Source organism: Misgurnus anguillicaudatus, chromosome 17 (assembly GCF_027580225.2).
Source record: "Misgurnus anguillicaudatus chromosome 17, ASM2758022v2, whole genome shotgun sequence".
Classification (NCBI taxonomy): Eukaryota; Metazoa; Chordata; class Actinopteri; order Cypriniformes; family Cobitidae; genus Misgurnus; species Misgurnus anguillicaudatus.
In genome coordinates this window covers 25228974-25249183 of record NC_073353.2, presented here as the reverse complement: position 1 = coordinate 25249183, position 20210 = coordinate 25228974, and the positions used below count along the sequence as shown (strand labels likewise).

At 36.8% G+C, this 20210-nt stretch overlaps 1 protein-coding gene across 3 annotated transcripts in view; it reads right to left on the bottom strand.

Moving 5' to 3' along the window:
* Positions 1-11895: 11895 nt before the first annotated feature.
* tbc1d4 (TBC1 domain family, member 4) overlaps positions 11896-20210 on the bottom strand; it is a 49474-nt gene continuing 41159 nt past the window's right edge. For all 3 annotated transcript variants that reach the window (XM_055215276.2, XM_055215277.2, XM_055215278.2), the window contains 4 exons: positions 16535-16694; positions 16148-16317; positions 14782-14958; positions 11896-14015 (listed from right to left, as the gene is read on the bottom strand). In XM_055215276.2, coding sequence (XP_055071251.2) covers positions 13785-14015; positions 14782-14958; positions 16148-16317; positions 16535-16694 — 738 coding nt within the window. In that variant the 3' untranslated portion in view covers positions 11896-13784. The remainder of the gene's footprint in view (positions 14016-14781; positions 14959-16147; positions 16318-16534; positions 16695-20210) is intronic.

The following is a 20210-nucleotide window of genomic DNA, read 5'->3' as shown; positions in this document are numbered from 1 at the left end:
CATAAAGGTAATTTTTTAAATTGAAATGTATATTATATGAAAGGTAAATAAATATGCTTTCCATTGATGTATGTTTAGTATAGGACAATATTTGGCAGAGATACAACTATTTAAAAATCTAAAAATCTGAGGGTGTATAAAATCTAATATTAAGAAAATTGCCTTTAAAGTTGTCCAAATGAAGTCCTTAAAGGGACACTCCACTTTTTTGGAAAATATGCTCATTTTCCAGCTCCCCAGTTAAACATTTTCTAACTCTGGGTCTGGCGGTACCACTTTTAGCATAGCTTAGCATAATCCATTGAATCTGATTAGACCATTAGCATCGCGCTTAAAAATAACCAAAGAGTTTCAATACTTTTTTATTTAAAACTTGACTCTTCTGTAGTTACATCATGTACTAACACCGACAGAAAATTAAAAGTTACAATTTTCTGGGTCGATATTACTAGGACTATACTCTCATTCTGGCGTAATAATCAAGGACTTTGCTTCTGTAACTTGACCGCAGGAGGCGCAATGATATTACGCAGCAGCCGAAAATAGTCCCCTGCTACTGAAAGTTACTAAGGGGACTATTTTTGGCTGCTGCGTAATATTGTTTATTGTTAATTTGGATCCCCATTAGCTTCCACAAAGTGGTTGCTAATCTTCCTGGGGTCCACAGAGTTGCACAATACAAAAAAATCATGCTAAATGGCCTAATCAGATTCGATGGATTGTGCTAAGCTACACTAAAAGTGGTACAGCCAGACCCAGAGATCGGCTGAATGGATTCCAAAATGGTAACAAATCAAATATTTAACTCGATTTAACTAAAATGTAGAATATTTTTAAAAAAGTGTCCATTTAACAACACATACTAATGATCAATAATTTTTGATATATTTACAGTAGGAAATATATTTTAGGAACATGATTTTTGTATTGTTGGCTATGCTGCAAATATACAGTACCTGTGCTACTTCTGGTTTTGTGGTCCAGGGTCACATGATATATGCTGATATATACATACAGAACAGACTAAAATTGTTTGTTTCAGGTCAGTAGAGATTTGTATTTTGATTGTAACCTTTGTTTTTGGGTATCACCACTCATTGCCTAACAATCCATCTATTCTTTTATACTTTATAAAGTTTGGTGACATTGTTCCCTTCTTCAAAAACAGGAAGTAACTGGTTAGAGAAAGAGTGAGAGAAAAATAAAGAGAGTGAGTACATGGCTGTTAGCCAGATACCTGAAACTAAAATGAGCTCAAGCATTATGCCTCAGTGCTTGCTCTCGAAACCTCATCTGATGAATTCTGCTTCTCAGCGCACAATATCAACACAGACTGCAACTGTAACCACTGGCCTTGTAGAAATGAGAAATGAGGTGTGAGTGTGAAAGGGCGTCTGATAGAATATGACACGAGTCAGTGTTGTGGTCAGAGGGTGGAGGCTGTTTGTTATTAGCTAGAAGGGTGTGGTGTCAACACTATGTGATGTAGGTGGGTTGTGAAATTAGTTGAGGGTGTGCCCATGGCTGCACTCCTTCACAATGTTAACTGTTCAGGACACTTTGTGTGCGTGCGTGCCGACGTGTATACACACAAGTTGCACCTTGCTTTCAAAAAGATGTGCACTGTAAAAACAAGTTTTCGTGCTGCTCCTCCCAAGACAAAGGTCAATCCAAGACATGCAACGTGGGAGACGAATAACACTCTATCAGCAGTGGCCCGGCCAACATAGATAGGAACTGGGCAGAACAACAAATATTTGACGGCACCCATTGGCTTGTCCAAAGGCACAGAAGAGCAACCCCCAGCTGAATGTTTGCTTTGCTGGTGGAGAGTGCCTCCACTCATCATATTGTTTTTACTGCGGCAATCACAGACGTCAAGAGATTGTGGTTTCGGCCGGTTCTGTCTCTGCCCACCACGGCACCACTGAGGATGTGTCTATGATGTCAGCGTAGCTCCACGCTCAAAACACCCATCACTGATAGCCCAACAAGTCCCCAGAGTTGGCCTCCTCCCTCCAAAGGTTGGTAAAGCAGTGGCCTCTAAAAGAAAGATGGCCTTGATTTTTCTCTGTTGGTTTGCGTCTATGTAAACAGCTGGTCTAATGAACAGATCATTGAATTAAAAAGGGAGTACATAGAATAGTCCATTTCTTCTGGGATCAGGTCGCATTTGTCATGACAACTTACCTCAGCTAGAAAACTGATTTTCATTAAGATGAAGTCGTAAGGTTATTGTGTATGTCAGCCTAAAAACACGCGTTGCCAAGCCAACGTACAGCATACAATATAGCAGATGTTTTACTCCTAATCATGAATGAGATTTATTATTGAAAGAATACTTTATTTATTTATCAGTTTTAGATTAAATTTGTAGAGTTCGGGTAAATGGATTTAAATTTGGTAAATGTGTTAAATTCAGAGTAGCTGGATCAAATTAGGCAAAGTACTTAGGGCTGCAATCCTTTACTTTTGCCTCTCTATCGCCATCTCTGTTTAAAACATAACATTGCAGGGAACTTTAAAGGTGCATTGTGTAACTTTTAGAAGGACCAGTTGACAGAAATGCAATATAATATACATAACTATATTATCAGTGCTGTATAAAGACCTTACATAATGAACTGTAATGTTTTTATTACCCTAGAATGAACTGTTTTTATCAACATACACCGTGGGGTCACATTACATTGAAATCGCCATTTTGAGCTGCCATGTTTCTACAGTAGCTCTAAATGGACAAACTGTTTTATAGAGCACTTTTTGTTACTACAATGTTGTGTTTGTTTTGTGGTGGCTATCGTAGCTTCACTAGGAGAGGTGAAGGGGTGGATTGAGCCGTTGGTTGCAATTCACAGTCTCACCTCTAGATGTTATCTGGTCAATTAAGAGAAAACATTTGCATAAAAAAGTTTTACTGATAGGGGTGCACCGATATATCGGCCGATGATGCTTGCTATGCTTACGGTGAAATGCTGCTACATCCAAAAGCCAGAGGGCGCTCTCGTGCAGAAACTTAATATGCACTGCAGACGAAGAACCATACACACACAGCTATGAGACACAGCTCCAGGAAATGGATTAAGGATATTCCTTTTCAGGTAGTGTCATGATAATAAAGAATATGTATATGATTATGTTTTACTAGTGTTGCTTTTTCAAATGCATGTTATAAACGACTCAAACTAACAGTGATTTCAGATGGATAAGGACTAACTGATCAAATATGAAATAGCTGTGAATAATATCGGCTGTGCGTTTCAGAATATTTATTGGCCAATTATTATTAGTGTATATCGGCATTTATCAGTGCACCCCTACTTACTAATGGATTTATATGTTAATCTGCAATACCGCGATTTTCCACTTACCCAATTTATGAAAAAACTGAAGCCAAAACGTTATTTACTAATTTTAAAGTCTCTGTATGTTTTGATAATCGTTCTGATCCCTAACAAAATTCCTTCACAAAAATGCAATTATTTCAGCTTTTTGCAAAAAAAAATATTTTTAAAGAAAAATACCCATATTTAAGAGTCTATAGCAGAGAAAAAAATATAGATAGAACTTTTTTTTTTCATTTTGTTTGCTTATTGTTTGTTTGAAAGCAGAGGGTCTTGTTATTTCATTTGATATATTTGTATGCTTATATATTTTAGAAGAACATTTTCCTGGAAGGCATTTAGTGAAACTTTTTTTAAAAATCACAAAAAATGCTGGCGGGGAATGAGTTGTCTTATAAAAATCAGCTTGCCTTGTCATATCTTTAAATATATCAATATGTCACTTTTTGTGCACACCAGTAATGTTTCTTTGTAAAGTATGTTTGTAAAAGCAACTTAAATGCCCTAATATAACTAAGGCCTAGTCTTGGCTAGATACCGCCTGCAAGAATTTAAGTTTCAGGTAAAATTTAGATATTTAATGCATGTCTTTAGGTTTTTAGAAGTTTTGTTAATGTTAGTTAATGTCAACACAGTCATTAATGTTAGTTTATGGATTAAGTCATGTTAATAGTTACAACTTTTGATTTAAAATCAAAAATATGTTAATTTCAGCATTTACTAATACATTATCATAATTATAGCGGAACCCCCTTTTTATTGCAGCACGTAGCACCATACAGTATGGTGTTATGGTGCTACAGTATATCACTACTTATGGTTCTTCATATATGGTGCTATTAAGCACCATTTTTTTAGAGTGTGATGCATGCTCTTACAAATAAAGGTTCCAAACGGGTTCATCATAGCAATGACTTATAAGAACAAAAAGAAAAAAATGATAAAAGAACCAAATTTTTAAGAATGTAGAATATACAATGCATTACAGCTATCAGAAATGCCTTGAAACTTCTAAAAACACCAGAGAATCTAGAGAAATTCATTTAGTATGAGTTGGGGTAAAGAATGATTCATGTTTTTATTAAGATTTCATCAGTTAACTATACTGACTACATTTAATGGTGTTTTAATTGTCCATCCTGTGACTCTTGTAGGAGTGGGATTATCTGCAGAGAATAATAAGATGTAAGCAAAATGACTAAAAGCCTCATTTTTTTGAGATGTGATACATGGTGGCACAGGCAACACCAGCTGGAGGGGGGTGTGACAGTTGTGCTATACTGAGGATGTGTGCAGAAAGTCCCTCCTCCCTTTCACTTTCCTCCTGGACCAAGCTGTGCTTTGTTTCCCTCCCAAAGGGGAAGGAGATTAATTCAGTACTGGATCAGGTAAACCCAGTGATTTCCCGGGGACGATGGAGCCGGTCTTTTGGGATTAGACGCATGCTCGCCCGGCAGCTGGGGATGAAAGTGGAAGTGTGGCTTGCAAATGGCCTCCAGGCCTGAAAGAAGAAACTACAGAATAAACGCTGATTGCATTTAAAAAAAAATAGATTATGTTCTGTGATATACAGTAAATCAAGTTTGACTTTACTTAGTGTTGATGCATCTGTCTTTGCTTTTAAGATGGACTGATTATCTAATGAGCATGTGAAAATATGTGTATTACAGATTTACAGCTATGTAAACAACAAATATTTTATTATTAGTCCATGCAATGTTTAAGATGTATGTGATGTGCATCTTCATATATACTACATAAGGATGCTGGAATAAGTGTAGATTAAAAACAGGATGGGGGAAGGGCTCATCTGGGATACTGACAGACTCTTACGGCCAGACGTTGCACACCTGCGTCTCTATAGCTCCAGCCTCCTGCAGCTGTACCTCCGTCACCTGGTCTCTGTGCAGTATACAATTTCCAAACTTAGCATAACCCATGATTCCTCAAAGGGCACGCAACCTTATTGTGCATCTGTATAGAGGACATATCATGAGCTTAAACACAAAGCACTGATAAGGTTGTGCAGAGGAAGTGCTATGTGCGGCAATCCCCTACTGACTTCCACGACCCGTGCAGGCATTTCCCATCCACAGGATACACCCTCAACAGGGAACACGCACGGAATGCTGTCTTTTGTTCCGAGAGACTGATAAGCTTCGTGACAATGCTCCAAGAGAGTGGTATTTTTTGCATCCTCTCGCCATCAAAAGAAGTTTATCAACGCGAAGGGTGGGTAATGCGCCGTCTCCATCTCTCAGCTGGTCTTATGTTTGGTCCAATGACTCATTGTTCACTCCCTGCAGGAAAATTGGGCTTAACTTCCCATCTATCTTTAAAACTACATTTCACCACTTTCTGTGCCAAGAATTGCAATTCTTCCCAATCTTATTAACATAGAAAGGACTCTTTGCATATAAAAAGATAGATTTATGAGGAAGCAGATGACCAGGCTAGACTGTCATTAAACAGATGGACCTTCTCAGGTCAGCCTGGGTCATCTCTGGAGGAAAGTTGGGTAACCTGTGCCATTTATACTTACGTTGGCAAGGAAAATGAGAGGTAAAACTAACATTTTAGGGTGTGTGGTATCAGCTGATATGAGACAAAAGCATAGAGCCATAAATATGGCATCTTTAAAATATAATTCAATGACACAAAGTGCACCAAGGGTTAATGTTTAATAATAATTTCTAATAAAAATAATGCTTAGTTCAATTAAAAAGTGTAACTGTGTTGCACATTTGCATTGTTATATAATATAATATATAATATTATTTGTTTCTATTTAGGGACAATATCACTGTAATCTCAAACACTTACACAACTTACCTTAAAGGGACACTCCACTTTTTTGAAAATATACTAATTTTTCAGCTCCCCTAGAGTTAAACATTTGTTTTTTACTATTTTGGAATCCATTCAGCCGACCTCCGGATCTGGCGCTGCCACTTTTAGCACAATCCATTGAATCTGATTAGACCACTAGCATCACGTTTAAAAATAACCAAAGAGTTTCGATATTTTTCCTATTTAAAACTTGACTCTTCTGTAGTGACACTGTGTACTAAGACAAAGTTGGTTATTTTTGCGCAATGCTAATGGTCTAATCAGATTCAATGGATTGTGCTAAGCTATGCTAAAAGTGCACCGCCAGACGAATTGGCTGAATGGATTCCAAAACATCAAAAATCACATTTTTAACTCTAGGGGAGATTGAAAATGAGAATATTTTCAAAAGATGTGGTGTCTCTTTAATCTTGGTCACTGACATGTCAACCATTATTTTAAATTGTACGTATTTTATTTGTATTAATTTGTAAAACCACATTATTTTTTGAATGATTTGCTTAATCCCCTGTGACGTTGGGGTTAGGTGTGTGGTTCTCGTGAGATCAGGATGACACATACGCTACCCTTCACTAAAAACAGACAACGATTCATTTTACCTCAGAATATGCATTAATAACAATATGCAGGTCACACAACTGCAACCTCTTCATTTACTGCTGCCTACCAAATGTCACCTTTGAAAGTGATCAAATGTACTGTACACTGTAAAAAAAAGTCTGTAGAAATTACAGTATTACTTGGTATTACTGGCAACTAACTGCCAGTAACTTACTGTAGATTTTACATTTATGTTATTTACTGGCAACAGTTTGTTCAAAGTTAAATGAACAGAACATGAAACATTTTCAGTCTTTATCTTCTACAGTAAGTTACTGGCAACCAGCTGCATAATTACAGCCAATTTTTTACAGTGTAATTTTATTGATTTTGCTATACTGTAAATATCTAGAGGCAAATGCAATATTATAAAAAGGTCAAATTTACATGATAAAACAGTGGTGTTATCACAAATGAATGCTGGCCTTGAGATAAAGGATTGCTCCATGACTGGAGTCTTAGACCTGCTGTTAAACAGCCTCAGGTGAAGGGAAACAACCGTAGGGTTTGATTTATTATTCAAGCACTGTTTGTAGAAGGTTCTGTTTACATGAGAGGATGATGGGAGTGAATCAAAATAATACTGGATATAGTATGTCATCATTTTTATGTCATACAAGAATTTTATATTGCACTTGCCATTGTTTACAATATCTGGCCTTTAAAATGTAACAGAAGATAGACGCACAACATACAATTTCTGGTCTAATAAATATTTACTGGACTGTAAGGTAAAAAAAATTTGAGACCACTTTGAAATGTAATAATAAAAATCAGATTTAAACTCGGGAGTACACAAATTTTTAGAAGTACACTCAAATCCAACATTAGAGATATAATTCTACTCTATTTCTAGATCACTGAACAAATATAATTTTTGATCTGTATATGAAGAGTTTCGTTGCAAAACGAGATAAATCCATTTTTTTACTTTTTTGTCAAAACATGTTTATTATTATGTTATCATGTTATTATTTTGTTTTATACCAGATGATTTTTTTTAAAGGTGCAGTGTGTAATTTTTAAAAGTATCTCTTGACAGAAATGCAAAATAATTTACAAAACTATATTATCAGGGGTGTATAAAGACCTTTCATAATGAACCCTTATGTTTTTATAACCTAAGAATGAGACATTTTTATCTACATACACCAAGGGTCCCCTTACATGGAAGTCGCCATTTTGTTTCAAAAGCGAGGGAAGAGCAGTGGACTGACCCATTGGTTGCAATTCGCAACCTCACTCACTACATGCCGCTAAAATTTACACACTGCACCTTTAAGTAAATCTGTTATTCAAACTTTGATTTTTAAATAAATTGTTAAATTAGACAAATGCAGAATAGAAGCATTTTCACCAGAGGCCTTGGACTACTGCGCATATACATTAACACCGTGCTTCCCAAACCTGGTCCTCGAGTACCCCCTCCCAGAATGTTTCAGATGTCTCCTTATTTAAAGGCGGAGTGCACAATGTTTGAAAAATGCTTTGGATAAGGGAGTTGGGTGGACTACCAAAACACACTTGTAGCCGATCAGCAGTAAGGTGCGTGTCTACTAACCGACATCCTTGCCTGGGTTGTGTATGGGTGGGGTGGGTCTATCAAAAGAAGGTCAAGATTCTATTGGGGTAGGGGCGTGTTTGTTTAGGTGATTTCAAATGTCAACATTGGCTTTCAAACATTGTGCACTCCACCTTTAAAACAACTCATCAGCCTCCTTCCAGAATGGTTAACAGTCAAGGGGGCATCCCAATTTAGGGGTGGATCCTTCTAAGTACGTGGACTTTGAAGGCTAGACAAGGTCTTTGAAGGCTGCAACCTCTGAAGTCCACAAAGCGAACTGAAATAAGACGGTCTAGCCTATGGTCTAGAGTTGCGACACTGTTCCCACCCTCCACCCTGTTAGCGGGACACCACAGCAGAGATGTTTCAAACTTTTAAAAATAAATATGGAGCCAGATATTTTTTCATTGTATTTTGGAGAATATGACGCATTGATGCATATTAAACTACCCAACAATAAACTAACTTCAGAAAAGTAAAAGGCATTTACTTAACAAAATACTTTACATCATTAAAATGTAATTTATAATACTAAAACAGTGGCAAGGACCTTAAATATACTAAATATACAGACGTCAGGCGTGCATTTAATCTTGGGGTAATCGAGGAAGTAAAGGATCCATCTATGCTGCCCTACAAAGCCAAAGTGCAGTAACTACGCATTTGGTCAAAATTGAGTTAAGAGTTGAAATGGTCATTGTGAGATCTGTTGTGTCTTGTGACAAAGTCTCCTGGTTCAATTTTGTCCCATTTCAGAGAAACGTGTGTGCCAAAATTGCAGTAACATGTTTTACCGGCTGGTGTAAAAAAAAATTTCAGTTTCAGTGTTTGCGTAGTTACTGCACTTAGCCTTTGTAGGGCAATATGGATACTTGGTTTTTAGGGGAAACGAAGGCCGCATTTGGAGGCTGCATGTGAGTCATTGGAATTGGGATGCAGCCCATGTCTCCCTAACAAAATGATAAGTTAAATCAGGTGTGTTAAATAAGGAAACATCTAAAACATTCTGAAAGGACTGGGAAACACTGCATTAAACAGGGTTCCCACACCTTAGTTAACTTCAAATTCAAGGACCTTTTAAGGACTTTCCAGGTTCAATACCTTCAAATTTAAGGACAAATTTAAGGACTAAATCGATATTTCAAATTCAACCAATAGTGAAACTTAACGACAATGACAGGGTGACGCGGGAGCCAGGAAGTATATCGCTATCTGATATTTGCCAAAGACGGCATTACAGGGACGCAGAAAGTAAGACAAGGGAGACGCAGCGTCTCGTTCCCTTCTCAGGAAACAACACTTACAGTATTGTTCAAAATAATAGCAGTACAATGTGACTAACCAGAATAATCAAGGTTTTTAGTATATTTTTTATTGCTACGTGGCAAACAAGTTACCAGTAGGTTCAGTAGATTCTCAGAAAACAAACAAGACCCAGCATTCATGATATGCACGCTCTTAAGGCTGTGCAATTGGGCAATTAGTTGAAAGGGGTGTGTTCAAAAAAATAGCAGTGTCTACCTTTGACTGCACAAACTCAAAACTATTTTGTAAAAACATTTTCTTTTTCTGGGATTTAGCAATCCTGTGAATCACTAAACTAATATTTAGTTGTATGACCACAGTTTTTTAAAACTGCTTGACATCTGTGTGGCATGGAGTCAAACAACCTCTCAGCTGTTATTCCACTCCATGATTCTTTAACAACATTCCACAATTCATTCACATTTCTTGGTTTTACAGCATTTTTGATATCACCCCACAAGTTCTCAATTGGATTAAGGTCTGGAGATTGGGCTGGCCACTCCATAACATTAATTTTGTTGGTTTGGAACCAAGACTTGGCCCGTTTACTAGTGTGTTTTGGGTCATTGTCTTGTTGAAACAACCATTTCAAGGGCATGTCCTCTTCAGCATAGGGCAACATGACCTCTTCAAGTATTTTAACATATGCAAACTGATCCATGATCCCTGGTATGCGATAAATAGGCCCAACACCATAGTAGGAGAAACATGCCCATATCATGATGCTTGCACCTCCATGCTTCACTGTCTTCACTGTGTACTGTGGCTTGAATTCAGAGTTTGGGGGTCGTCTCACAAACTGCCTGTGGCCCTTGGACCCAAAAAGAAAAAATTTTACTCTCATCAGTCCACAAAATGTTCCTCCATTTCTCTTTAGGCCAGTTGATGTGTTCTTTGGCAAATTGTAACCTCTTCTGCACATGCCTTTTTTTTTAACAGAGGGACTTTGCGGGGGATTCTTGAAAATAGATTAGCTTCACACAGACGTCTTCTAACTGTCACAGTACTTACATGTAACTCCAGACTGTCTTTGATCATCCTGGAGATGATCATTGGTTGAGCCTTTGCCATTCTGGTTTTTCTTCTATCCATTTTGATGGTTGCCTTCCGTTTTCTTCCACGTCTCTCTTGGTTTGCTCTCCATTTTAAGGCATTGGAGATCATTTTAGCTGAACAGCCTATCATTTTTTGCACCTCTTTATAGGTTTTCCTACGCTGTTCTTCTGAACAATGTCTTGAACAACCCATTTTCCTCAGCTTTCAAATGCATGTTCAACAAGTGTTGGCTTCATCCTTAAATAGGGGCCACCTGATTCACACCTGTTTCTTCACAAAATTGATGACCTCAGTGATTGAATGCCACACTGCTATTTTTTTTTAACACACCCCTTTCAACTAATTCAACTAATTGCCCAATTGCACAGCCTTAAGAGCGTGCATATCATGAATGCTGGGTCTCATTTGTTTTCTGAGAATCTACTGAACCTACTGGTAACTTGTTTGCCACGTAGCAATAAAAAATATACTAAAAACCTTGATTATTCTGGTTAGTCACATTGTACTGCTATTATTTTGAACAATACTGTACATACGTAACCAGAGAAGTTTTCATTTGCCAAACACACAACTATGCAAAAAAATCATTTTGGTATGAATCAACATTCGCATACAGAAGATATAAGCATTTAAAGCGAACAGTTTAGCACGTATGCTTAAAAAGTCTATTTTTATGATATTATCCTTCACTACACAGGGAATTATATGGATTTTTTTTTTCAGAAAACATCTTGAATAAAATAGACTCAAGCACTTTCAATTACCTGTATCTATGTATATTTTCAAAAACTTCCCAGGGCCTTGAATTTTGTCCCCCAGATTCACAACCTTTAAGGATTTCAAGGACCCGTGGGAACCCTGATTAAAGTATACTGTATACTGTACATCCCATAGTCTTTGTTTTTCTCATCTGGAAACTTGCATCACGATATAATACGACAATTAGTATGATTTTTAGTACATTATTGACAGCTGCACATGTAATACAAAGCTATCATGCATCCGTTTAAACCAAACGTCCATAGAAAACGCTTGAAACTAATGATTATATTTTCATGATTAAATCCAAGCGTTTAAGATGATTGCCAAGTACTTGATTACCAGTTCAACCCCAAACCTCTATAATATTCTGATTCCTTAGTAAGCATCAATAATAAAAACAGATGGAAACTGGGGTATAAAACGTTGATTTTAATTGAGTATGGAGGACTAACAGGACTAATCAAGTCCAGTACATCTCAGATAGACAATGAGATGCTATCTGCATACACCACACACACATTTCACAAGAAACCCAAGAATCAAGCTCATCAGATTCATTCATCTGAAATAAATGTAGCCCAACAAAATCTATCATTGTCTTTGAAGTGTTACAACGTGATACCGTGATGCAATGTCAATATATGATCAACAAAACAATTAAGATGAACAGAATTTGGCACATTCAATAAAACATGACAAATCGGATGATGCATCTTTTTTCTATATGAAGACCAAAGTTAGACAATGTGACCTTATTATTAATTATGCCGTTTTTTTATTAAAACTTCGCTCACCCCTCTCCTTCACATTGTTGCGGTGCAGAAGTATTGCTAAAATACAACCTCTGATATTCTGAAACTATGCAACTGATGTATTGCCTTAAAAAAGCCCTTGACTAAACATGCATTCGTATGATTTCTCATAAAGTCTGATATGTATTTCTGACAAGAAATGAAAAAGAAATGGAAAACAGCAAAAGCGGCACCTAGATTACACGCTGCTAACCATGATCAGCCCAGCATCAACACCGCATCTCTGCAGAGTAATACTGAAGATGAACACAGAACAGCTGAAAGAAAAATAAAACAACACTGCCATGAGTTACAAATTCATTCATTAAAATGTCATAAGAGGCGAGCTGTGATCAGTCAAAACAAACTATTTGAAAACATAAAGCTTCTGAACAAACACGAATAAGTGTTCAAGTAGATCTTCCAGCTTTAAGTGCAAAATAAAGACTGAACATTCAGACGATTGATCAAAACCGTAACTTTTCTTGTCCAATCCAACATTTTCTTCAGAAACAGCTTCTCATTGGTGGAGCGTTTTGTTGTATTAGGCCCATCTGCCTAATTTAAATGACATCACATAGAATTAAAGATTTAAAAAAAAATGAATGAAAAGAATTTTACTACAAGGCAATGTATTCAGATATGAGCATGTTTTATAAAGATGATGTCTTTATAAAATTTTCCTGACTGTTTCAGATATAACAGGCTTCTCTATTGTGTAAGCAACTCTCCAAGACGCTGAGGAACATCATGACCTCTACACTTTTATACAACGCTACAAAAATATTTGTACAGATGTCAAGTGGAGGTTTTTGTGTAACAAAAAACATTCAAAAAGGAAAACAATCCAATGAAATGTATGTTTTCATATCCATCTGAATTTGAAAGATGGCACACATACATCTGTGGCATAGTGTCATACACCAGGACATTTAGGCACACTTTTGCATTCAGCACACATAATATTGTGCAATAAAGAAATCATCTTTATGTCCTTAGACAATGATTTGTCTAAACCTCAAACATGTTTATCAGAGGACCATGCAGAGGAAACCCAGCAGCACATGGACTTCCTGTCTGCACTTAAGGTGAAGCACTTTAGTGAAAAGTCGACCTGGTAAATATTTGGTTTTCCTCGACTGAGTATCAGGTCAAAAAGTTCACATTTTACAATCACCCTCGTACACGGCTCACAATGGTCTTTGGACATAAAATACTTTTGTATTCTCTTCAAGTATTTTCAACAGTGTGATGACAAGGTGCTTTCTAATTCAACCGTTTCTGTTTGTCCACCGCACAAGAAAAGATTGAATTAGGCAATCAGGAGTGAAGCACTTTGGGAAAACAATCCAGGAAGAAGCAGATGTTCTTATTCGGGAACGCTGATGCTTAACGCTCCGCGTCTGGTCTGCGTACAGTACATGTAGTGAAGCGGAAGAGGCGACAGCACATACATAAAGCTGTTGACTCGATCTCTCCAAAACTGACCATATTTGATGTGCTTTATCACATTCAAGGCTTTTTAGCGGCCGCTTTAGCTTTTCCATTGGTGCTGGACTTGAGTTGTGTCATCTCCACTTCAGTCATGGCTTCTGGGGGTAGACTGCTACGCATCCGCTCAATGGTCTTCTGATATGAGGCCTTCTCTTGTTCCAGAGAACGGATCATGTGCTTCATCTTGCTCTCTCGTGACAGGAAGCTTTCCATGCTGCTCTCCAAAGTCTGGATCTTTTGTCGAGCCGCCTGTTAATACAAAACCCAAAAGTGAGGATTGGGTAAAGAACAAACCTCTGAATACAAATACAGGGAGAGTGGGGTAAGATGGGTCAGTCGATGGGTCAGTCGATGGTCACATGAAAAATGATCATGTGACCCTATATACTTAAAAAGGGACAATTATACACAGCTGGGTTTGAAAGAAATAGAACATGAAAGCAGTGATACTGGAGGGGGGGTTATGCAATGTTGGTGTTGGCACATTGCCAACATATAAAACTCTGTAAATTGTTCAGAAAAAGCCATACATTTTCCAAAAAAATGGTAACTGTAGGGTATCAGTGGTGTTAGATGTGACACTGGCTCTAAAATAAATTGTACCCGTGATGTAGGCTTTGTCTCACAATGCACAAAATAGTATTTAAACTGGTCTTATTTTTAATATTTAACATCTTGTTTTTCATCTTGTAAACATTGTTCAGACTAATGGAGTATGAAGCATACATTTATGAATTCTTCCATAGTCAGACACATCTGAAACACAATAAATGAATAAATTCTTCAAATGGTAGATTTTAAATGTGAAAGACTAGATGAAAAGTGAAATTATTTTAGTATCTAAGATACAGAGAAGCATATCTGTGAAGATCGTAAATGTTCAGCTGTTTGTCTTTTTGAAGGAGTGGGGCATGCAAATGCATACTGTGCTGCCACCCACTGGCAATACAGGCACAAAACACGTTCCTCAGGTTTGATAGGATAGAATATTTAAACAAAACATCACATCACAGACCTGCAGTTTTTCCAGTAGGTCCATATTTTGTTTCTTGAGCTGGACATTGGCTTTCTCTAGTTTATCCAGTCTATCACAGTCTTCTGATGGTGGAGGAGCATCTGACAGCTCATCCTGCAGAACGTGGTACTCCACCTCATATGCATGCAGCTGCTTGGAGATGTCCATCTCGATTGCCTGAAAGATCACATTTTATGTTGACAGTTCTTAGCAATGGACGTGCCACAGGTTTGCGCTTACAAATAATTTCCATGGATTTTTCAGTTTTCCCAAATTATTTTGCATTAACATAATTGAAATGTAATATTTAAATGACTCGCCCTCATGTCGTTTCAAACTCGTAAGACCTCCGTTCATCTTCGGAACACAGTTTAAGATGTTTTTATATAAAACATCATCAAAGTAGTCCATGTGACATCAGTGGGTTAGTTAGAATTTGTTGAAGCATCAAAATTACATTTTGGTCCAAAAATAACAAAAATTGCGACTTTATACAGCATTGTCTTCTCTTCTGCGTCTGTTGTGAAGCGCATGCGCGAGACTAAATTCACATGACTGCAGCTGACGTGTTATCTGGTGCGCCCCAGCTGTTTTTTTGTTGTTGTTGTTTTTTGTGCGCCTGGGCTTTTATACAGTCTGAGGGAGACGCACGCTGTAAGTTTGAAAAAAATTCGCAAACATGTCTAAGGATAACACGTCATCCGCATCACTGCAGTCACGTGACTTTAATCTCACGCATGCGCTTCACAACAGACGCCGAAGAGAAGACAATGCTGAATAAATTTGTAATTTTTGTTATTTTTGGAACAAATTGTATTTTCGATGCTTCAACACATTCTAACTGACTCACTGATGTCACATGGACTACTTTGATGATGTTTTTATTACCTTTCTGGACATGGACAGCACACCGCACGTACCTCTTCAACGAAGGGTCAACAAGCACTCAGACCAAACACAAAACATCTCAAACTGTGCTCCCAACATGAACAGAGGTCTTACGAGTTTGAAACGACATGATGAGTCATTAATGACATTATTTTCATTTTTGGGTGAACTATCCCTTTAAGCACAGTATAAACTGTTAAATGTGTTAATTTTCTTGTTTACACAAACACTGATGTTATGCTAATGAACATAAGATATAACTAACTACACATAAATAAAAACTTAAAGATTCGATGATTTGAAATGGATTCAAAGGCTCATAATTAAAATTTCTGATTTTTGAAAAACAAGTCAAGTTGCACCACCTTGGGGTCAACACTAGTGCACATACAGTATACACTATTATTACACTGCTAACTGCACAGTATGCATTGCAAGTTAGTGTCTGAAAGCAGCAGCAAGTTTTATTTGAATTTACCTTAGTGATTGTCTCTTCCATTTGGCTTTGAGTAAGGGTGGGAATGGTGGATTTAAGGTAGTCAACAATACTTTCAAAACCGTCACACTCCAGTATCTCTCCCTCGTGACTGCTCAGCAAACAAAGGGCCACCTTAAAAATCACCTCTGTGCCTTGGACAAACAGTAGATCTGCCACACAAAAAAGCACACACACAATACAATTAACTGCTATGCACAATTATCCAAAACAATATTTTATATGTGGATTTGAGAACAGTCCCAGCCAAACCTAAGATCAAAGATCAACTAACCACTACCCCACAGGTTTACCCAAACCACATGGCATGCATACAGTACTACTCCGAATCAGTGTAAAGTAGTTAGGAAAATAGGAAGTGAAATATACCAAATATACGGGCAACAAAGCCGAGCGGGAACTGAGAGGCGAAGAGAGTGAGGAACCAGGGCGCGGCGTACAGGCTGGGACAGATCTCCTGCTCCTCCAGGTGAGTGTACAGGTTACGATGATAGTCGTGCAGTAATCGGGACAGCTGGTACATCTGAATCTACAGGCAGAAGAAAAAAAAGGTGAACTTTAATCAGGCTAAAGCAAGACTGAGCTCGACTCTCTCTGTCCGTGGGATCAAACATTGGCATTTCTGATGATGTATAACCACTAACAGCTGAGGAGTAAAGACTGGGTGAACAATGTACAAGAGGTGGAGACAGCTGGGTGTTTGCTTACCACTTGTGAGTTTGGGAATGTGTTTGAGATTACAGTGAGGAAGTTTAAGATGAATTCATTCCTCTGGTTGTAACAAAATTAGGTATAAGTAAAGCACAACATTTTGTTTAAATACTGGGAGATGTTTGTCCAAATATAAAATTCTGTCATTGTTTTCTCATCATGTGTTCTGTTAAACGCAAAATTAAATTTTAAGAATTTTAACCGGAATGTATACAAAACAAAACAAAAACAAAAAACTTTACGCTACTATCAGTTTTAGGAAAATGAAATAAACATGAAAAATGGCAGTAGCTTTATACTTTTCGATGAACTATATTACTTTAAAGCTTCACTAAGCAACTTTCTGTTTTTGTTTCAATGGTCAGTACAATAAAGTGACTGTATATGTGACAGATGTCAGTGTGAAGTATGTAACCCTGCATGTAAAAACCCATTTAAAGCCGTTTCTTTCTAAATAAACATCATCCGACATAACGTAAATTAAATTCTGTGAAAATGTAATCTTGCTATTTTTACTATTGACTGAGTAATGCCATGTCTAAGACTGAAATCTATTTAAAATCAGCAAACTTTGATGCTCCTTATCTCAAAATTTGATTATGAGACTTTAGCTTAGATTTCACAACCAAAGACACATAGAATTAGCAGCACATGGTCTAGAAATATAATATTTACAGTGGACTATAATCAAAGATTTATTACTATAGGAGACAATGGAAGTCCCGCCTTCCAGTTAAAATAACCAATCGTTAATCGTTAAAGACTGATGATTCTCTGGGGTAGGGGCTCTATACAATCACCTAAGGTGCTTGACAACCTAAAACAACCTCAATAAAAGGTGTTTTATGGAGCAATTCGACTTAAGGAAGCAAAAGCTCTCTAAAAACAAACGGTGCTAAATAGTACTAAAAGTGGTTCACAGGCTCGTAATCATAGGGGAACCATTTTAAGTGCCATATAGCACCTGTGTAGCACCATATCTGATGCTATAGTGGTGCTATATCACCCCCGGATAGTTCTTCATAGGTGCTTTATAGGTGCTATATAGCATTAAAAATGCTTCCCTTATGATTACGAGCTTTTAGTGCTAAATGTTGGTCAGAAAAATGTTGTTTACAGTTTTTTATGACTGCCTGCACAATCAAATTATAAATAACACGCAGTTAGTAAACCTGACACTCAAAAGGCAAAACCTACAACTACAAGTAGGGCTGGGCGGTATGACGGTATATTCCGTTACCGCGGAATAAAATGTCAGACGTAACAGATTTTTCTATTCCGTCTATTCCGCGGAATGCAAATAAGTGGGCGTGGCTAACGCTCCCCTTACGCTTGTTTACAAGTTAAATAATTCACTCATAAAAAAATAAACGAGTTATTTCTGTAATTTTTTGCAGCGAGACTCTCGCTCGCTTATTTTCTCTCTCTCTCTCTCTCTCTCTCTCTGTCTGTGCTCATGCAGCAGCCGGCCGGTCTCTCGCGTGCAGAGGTCTCTAGGCACACACAAGGAGCTGCGACGGCTAATAAAAGGTTCTTCTCGAACATAATGCTAATAGTTTTAATGTTTTAACTTTAAGCAAGCTAAGACAAAACTCGCGTTTATATCTGTGACACGTGCGCTGCTGAAGCGATGTAGTTTGACGCACCATTTGCTTATTCAAACATATTTGATCGGAAAGACGAGAAAGAGATGCAAATGTTAAGGTCTTATAGTAAGTAAAGGGCGTCAAGACCTTAAATCAGACTTCATGATCATCACATCATAGCACCTGTCATATTTATAATATCTAAAGCTTCGTCTCTCATATAAGCTAGGTATTCATCCTGTCTGTAGGTTTTTGCATATATTTATACCTGTTCATTTTACATATTGCCTATTTTTAATGTGATGTATGCAATAATACAAAATACAATAAAGGCATACTATAGCTTCAACGGTCTACAAAATTAAAAACTCAATTATAAACAAGATTCTGTCTTATCAAGACTTAATCTGTTGTTATCCTCTGGGCATTTTCACTTTTAACATTATTAACTTTAAATTGCTCATAATTTAAAACTGCGGTGAGGATTTAGTTAAAAGCTAGAGTAAGTGGCAAACTTCTGTACATTTTTATAATAAAAAACAATATAAACTGAAAAACAATTATACCGTGAAATATACCGTTCCGTGAAATAAAATGATTAATTCCGTGGAATAGATTTTTGGTCATTCCGCCCACCCCTAACTACAAGCATATTCTTAGTCTCACTTTTTTGCAGAAACATTAAACACACTTCTGTGTGTGCAATACAGTGCCAACATTGGGTTTTGTAAAATTTTGTAATGTCTTGAATTGTGTGTTTTAATTTGCAAAATATCTGAGGTATTCTGCTTCTTGTGTGTGTGAATGTTTGAATTGTGTGTAGTGTTTTGACAAAATGAGGCTTGATTTTAAAATAAAAAAATGTGATTTTAGCAAGCAGTTTTAGAGATATACTGCAAAAAATTACATTACTTTCTTCCTTAGTATTTTTGTCCTGTTTTAAGTACAAATATCTAAATTTTTTTAAATCAAGATGCATTTTTTTGATGAGCAAAATGACTTAAGAAAATCTTCACAATATGTTTAGTTTTTAGACAAAAATATCAAATTTAAGTGAATTTTTGCATAAAACAAAAGAAAAAAAATCTGCCAATGTACCCTGCCATGGTACACTGCAAAAAATGATTTTCAAGAAAATTCTTAGTATTTTTGTCTTGTTTTCAGTAATAATATCTAAAAATTCTTAAATGAAGATGCTTTTTCTTGATGAGCAAAACGACCCAAGTCTAGTTTTTAGAACAAAAATATTTTGTGCATAAAACAAGCAAATGGGGTAAGCAAAAAATTCTTGAAAATTTTTCTTAAACACTAAATTCAAGATACCCCCACTGGCAGATTTTTTTGCTTGTTTTATGCACAAAAATCACTTAAATTTTATATTTTTGGTCTAAAAACTAGACTTATTTTCTTTTTTTCGTTTTGCTCATCAAGAAAAAGAATCTTAATTTAAGAATTTTTAGATATTTTAGAGTAAGAAAGTCATTCTTTTCATTCAAATAGATAGGACTTCAGTCTTGCATAACTGAAATAACTGCCCAGAGGCATTGCAAAGATGACCGCCTAGTGGCGCGACTTCCATGAAGAGACTTTGCTGTAATGTCAGTCATGATTAATGTCTAATATCTGGGCATCACCTGGTTATGTAACCTCAACATGGTTTAGTGACCACCCAAACGGGTGACCTCTGTCTATTTTTCTATTTTCTACACCACTGAAATGACTTGAAGACTTTCATTTTGAACAAATGT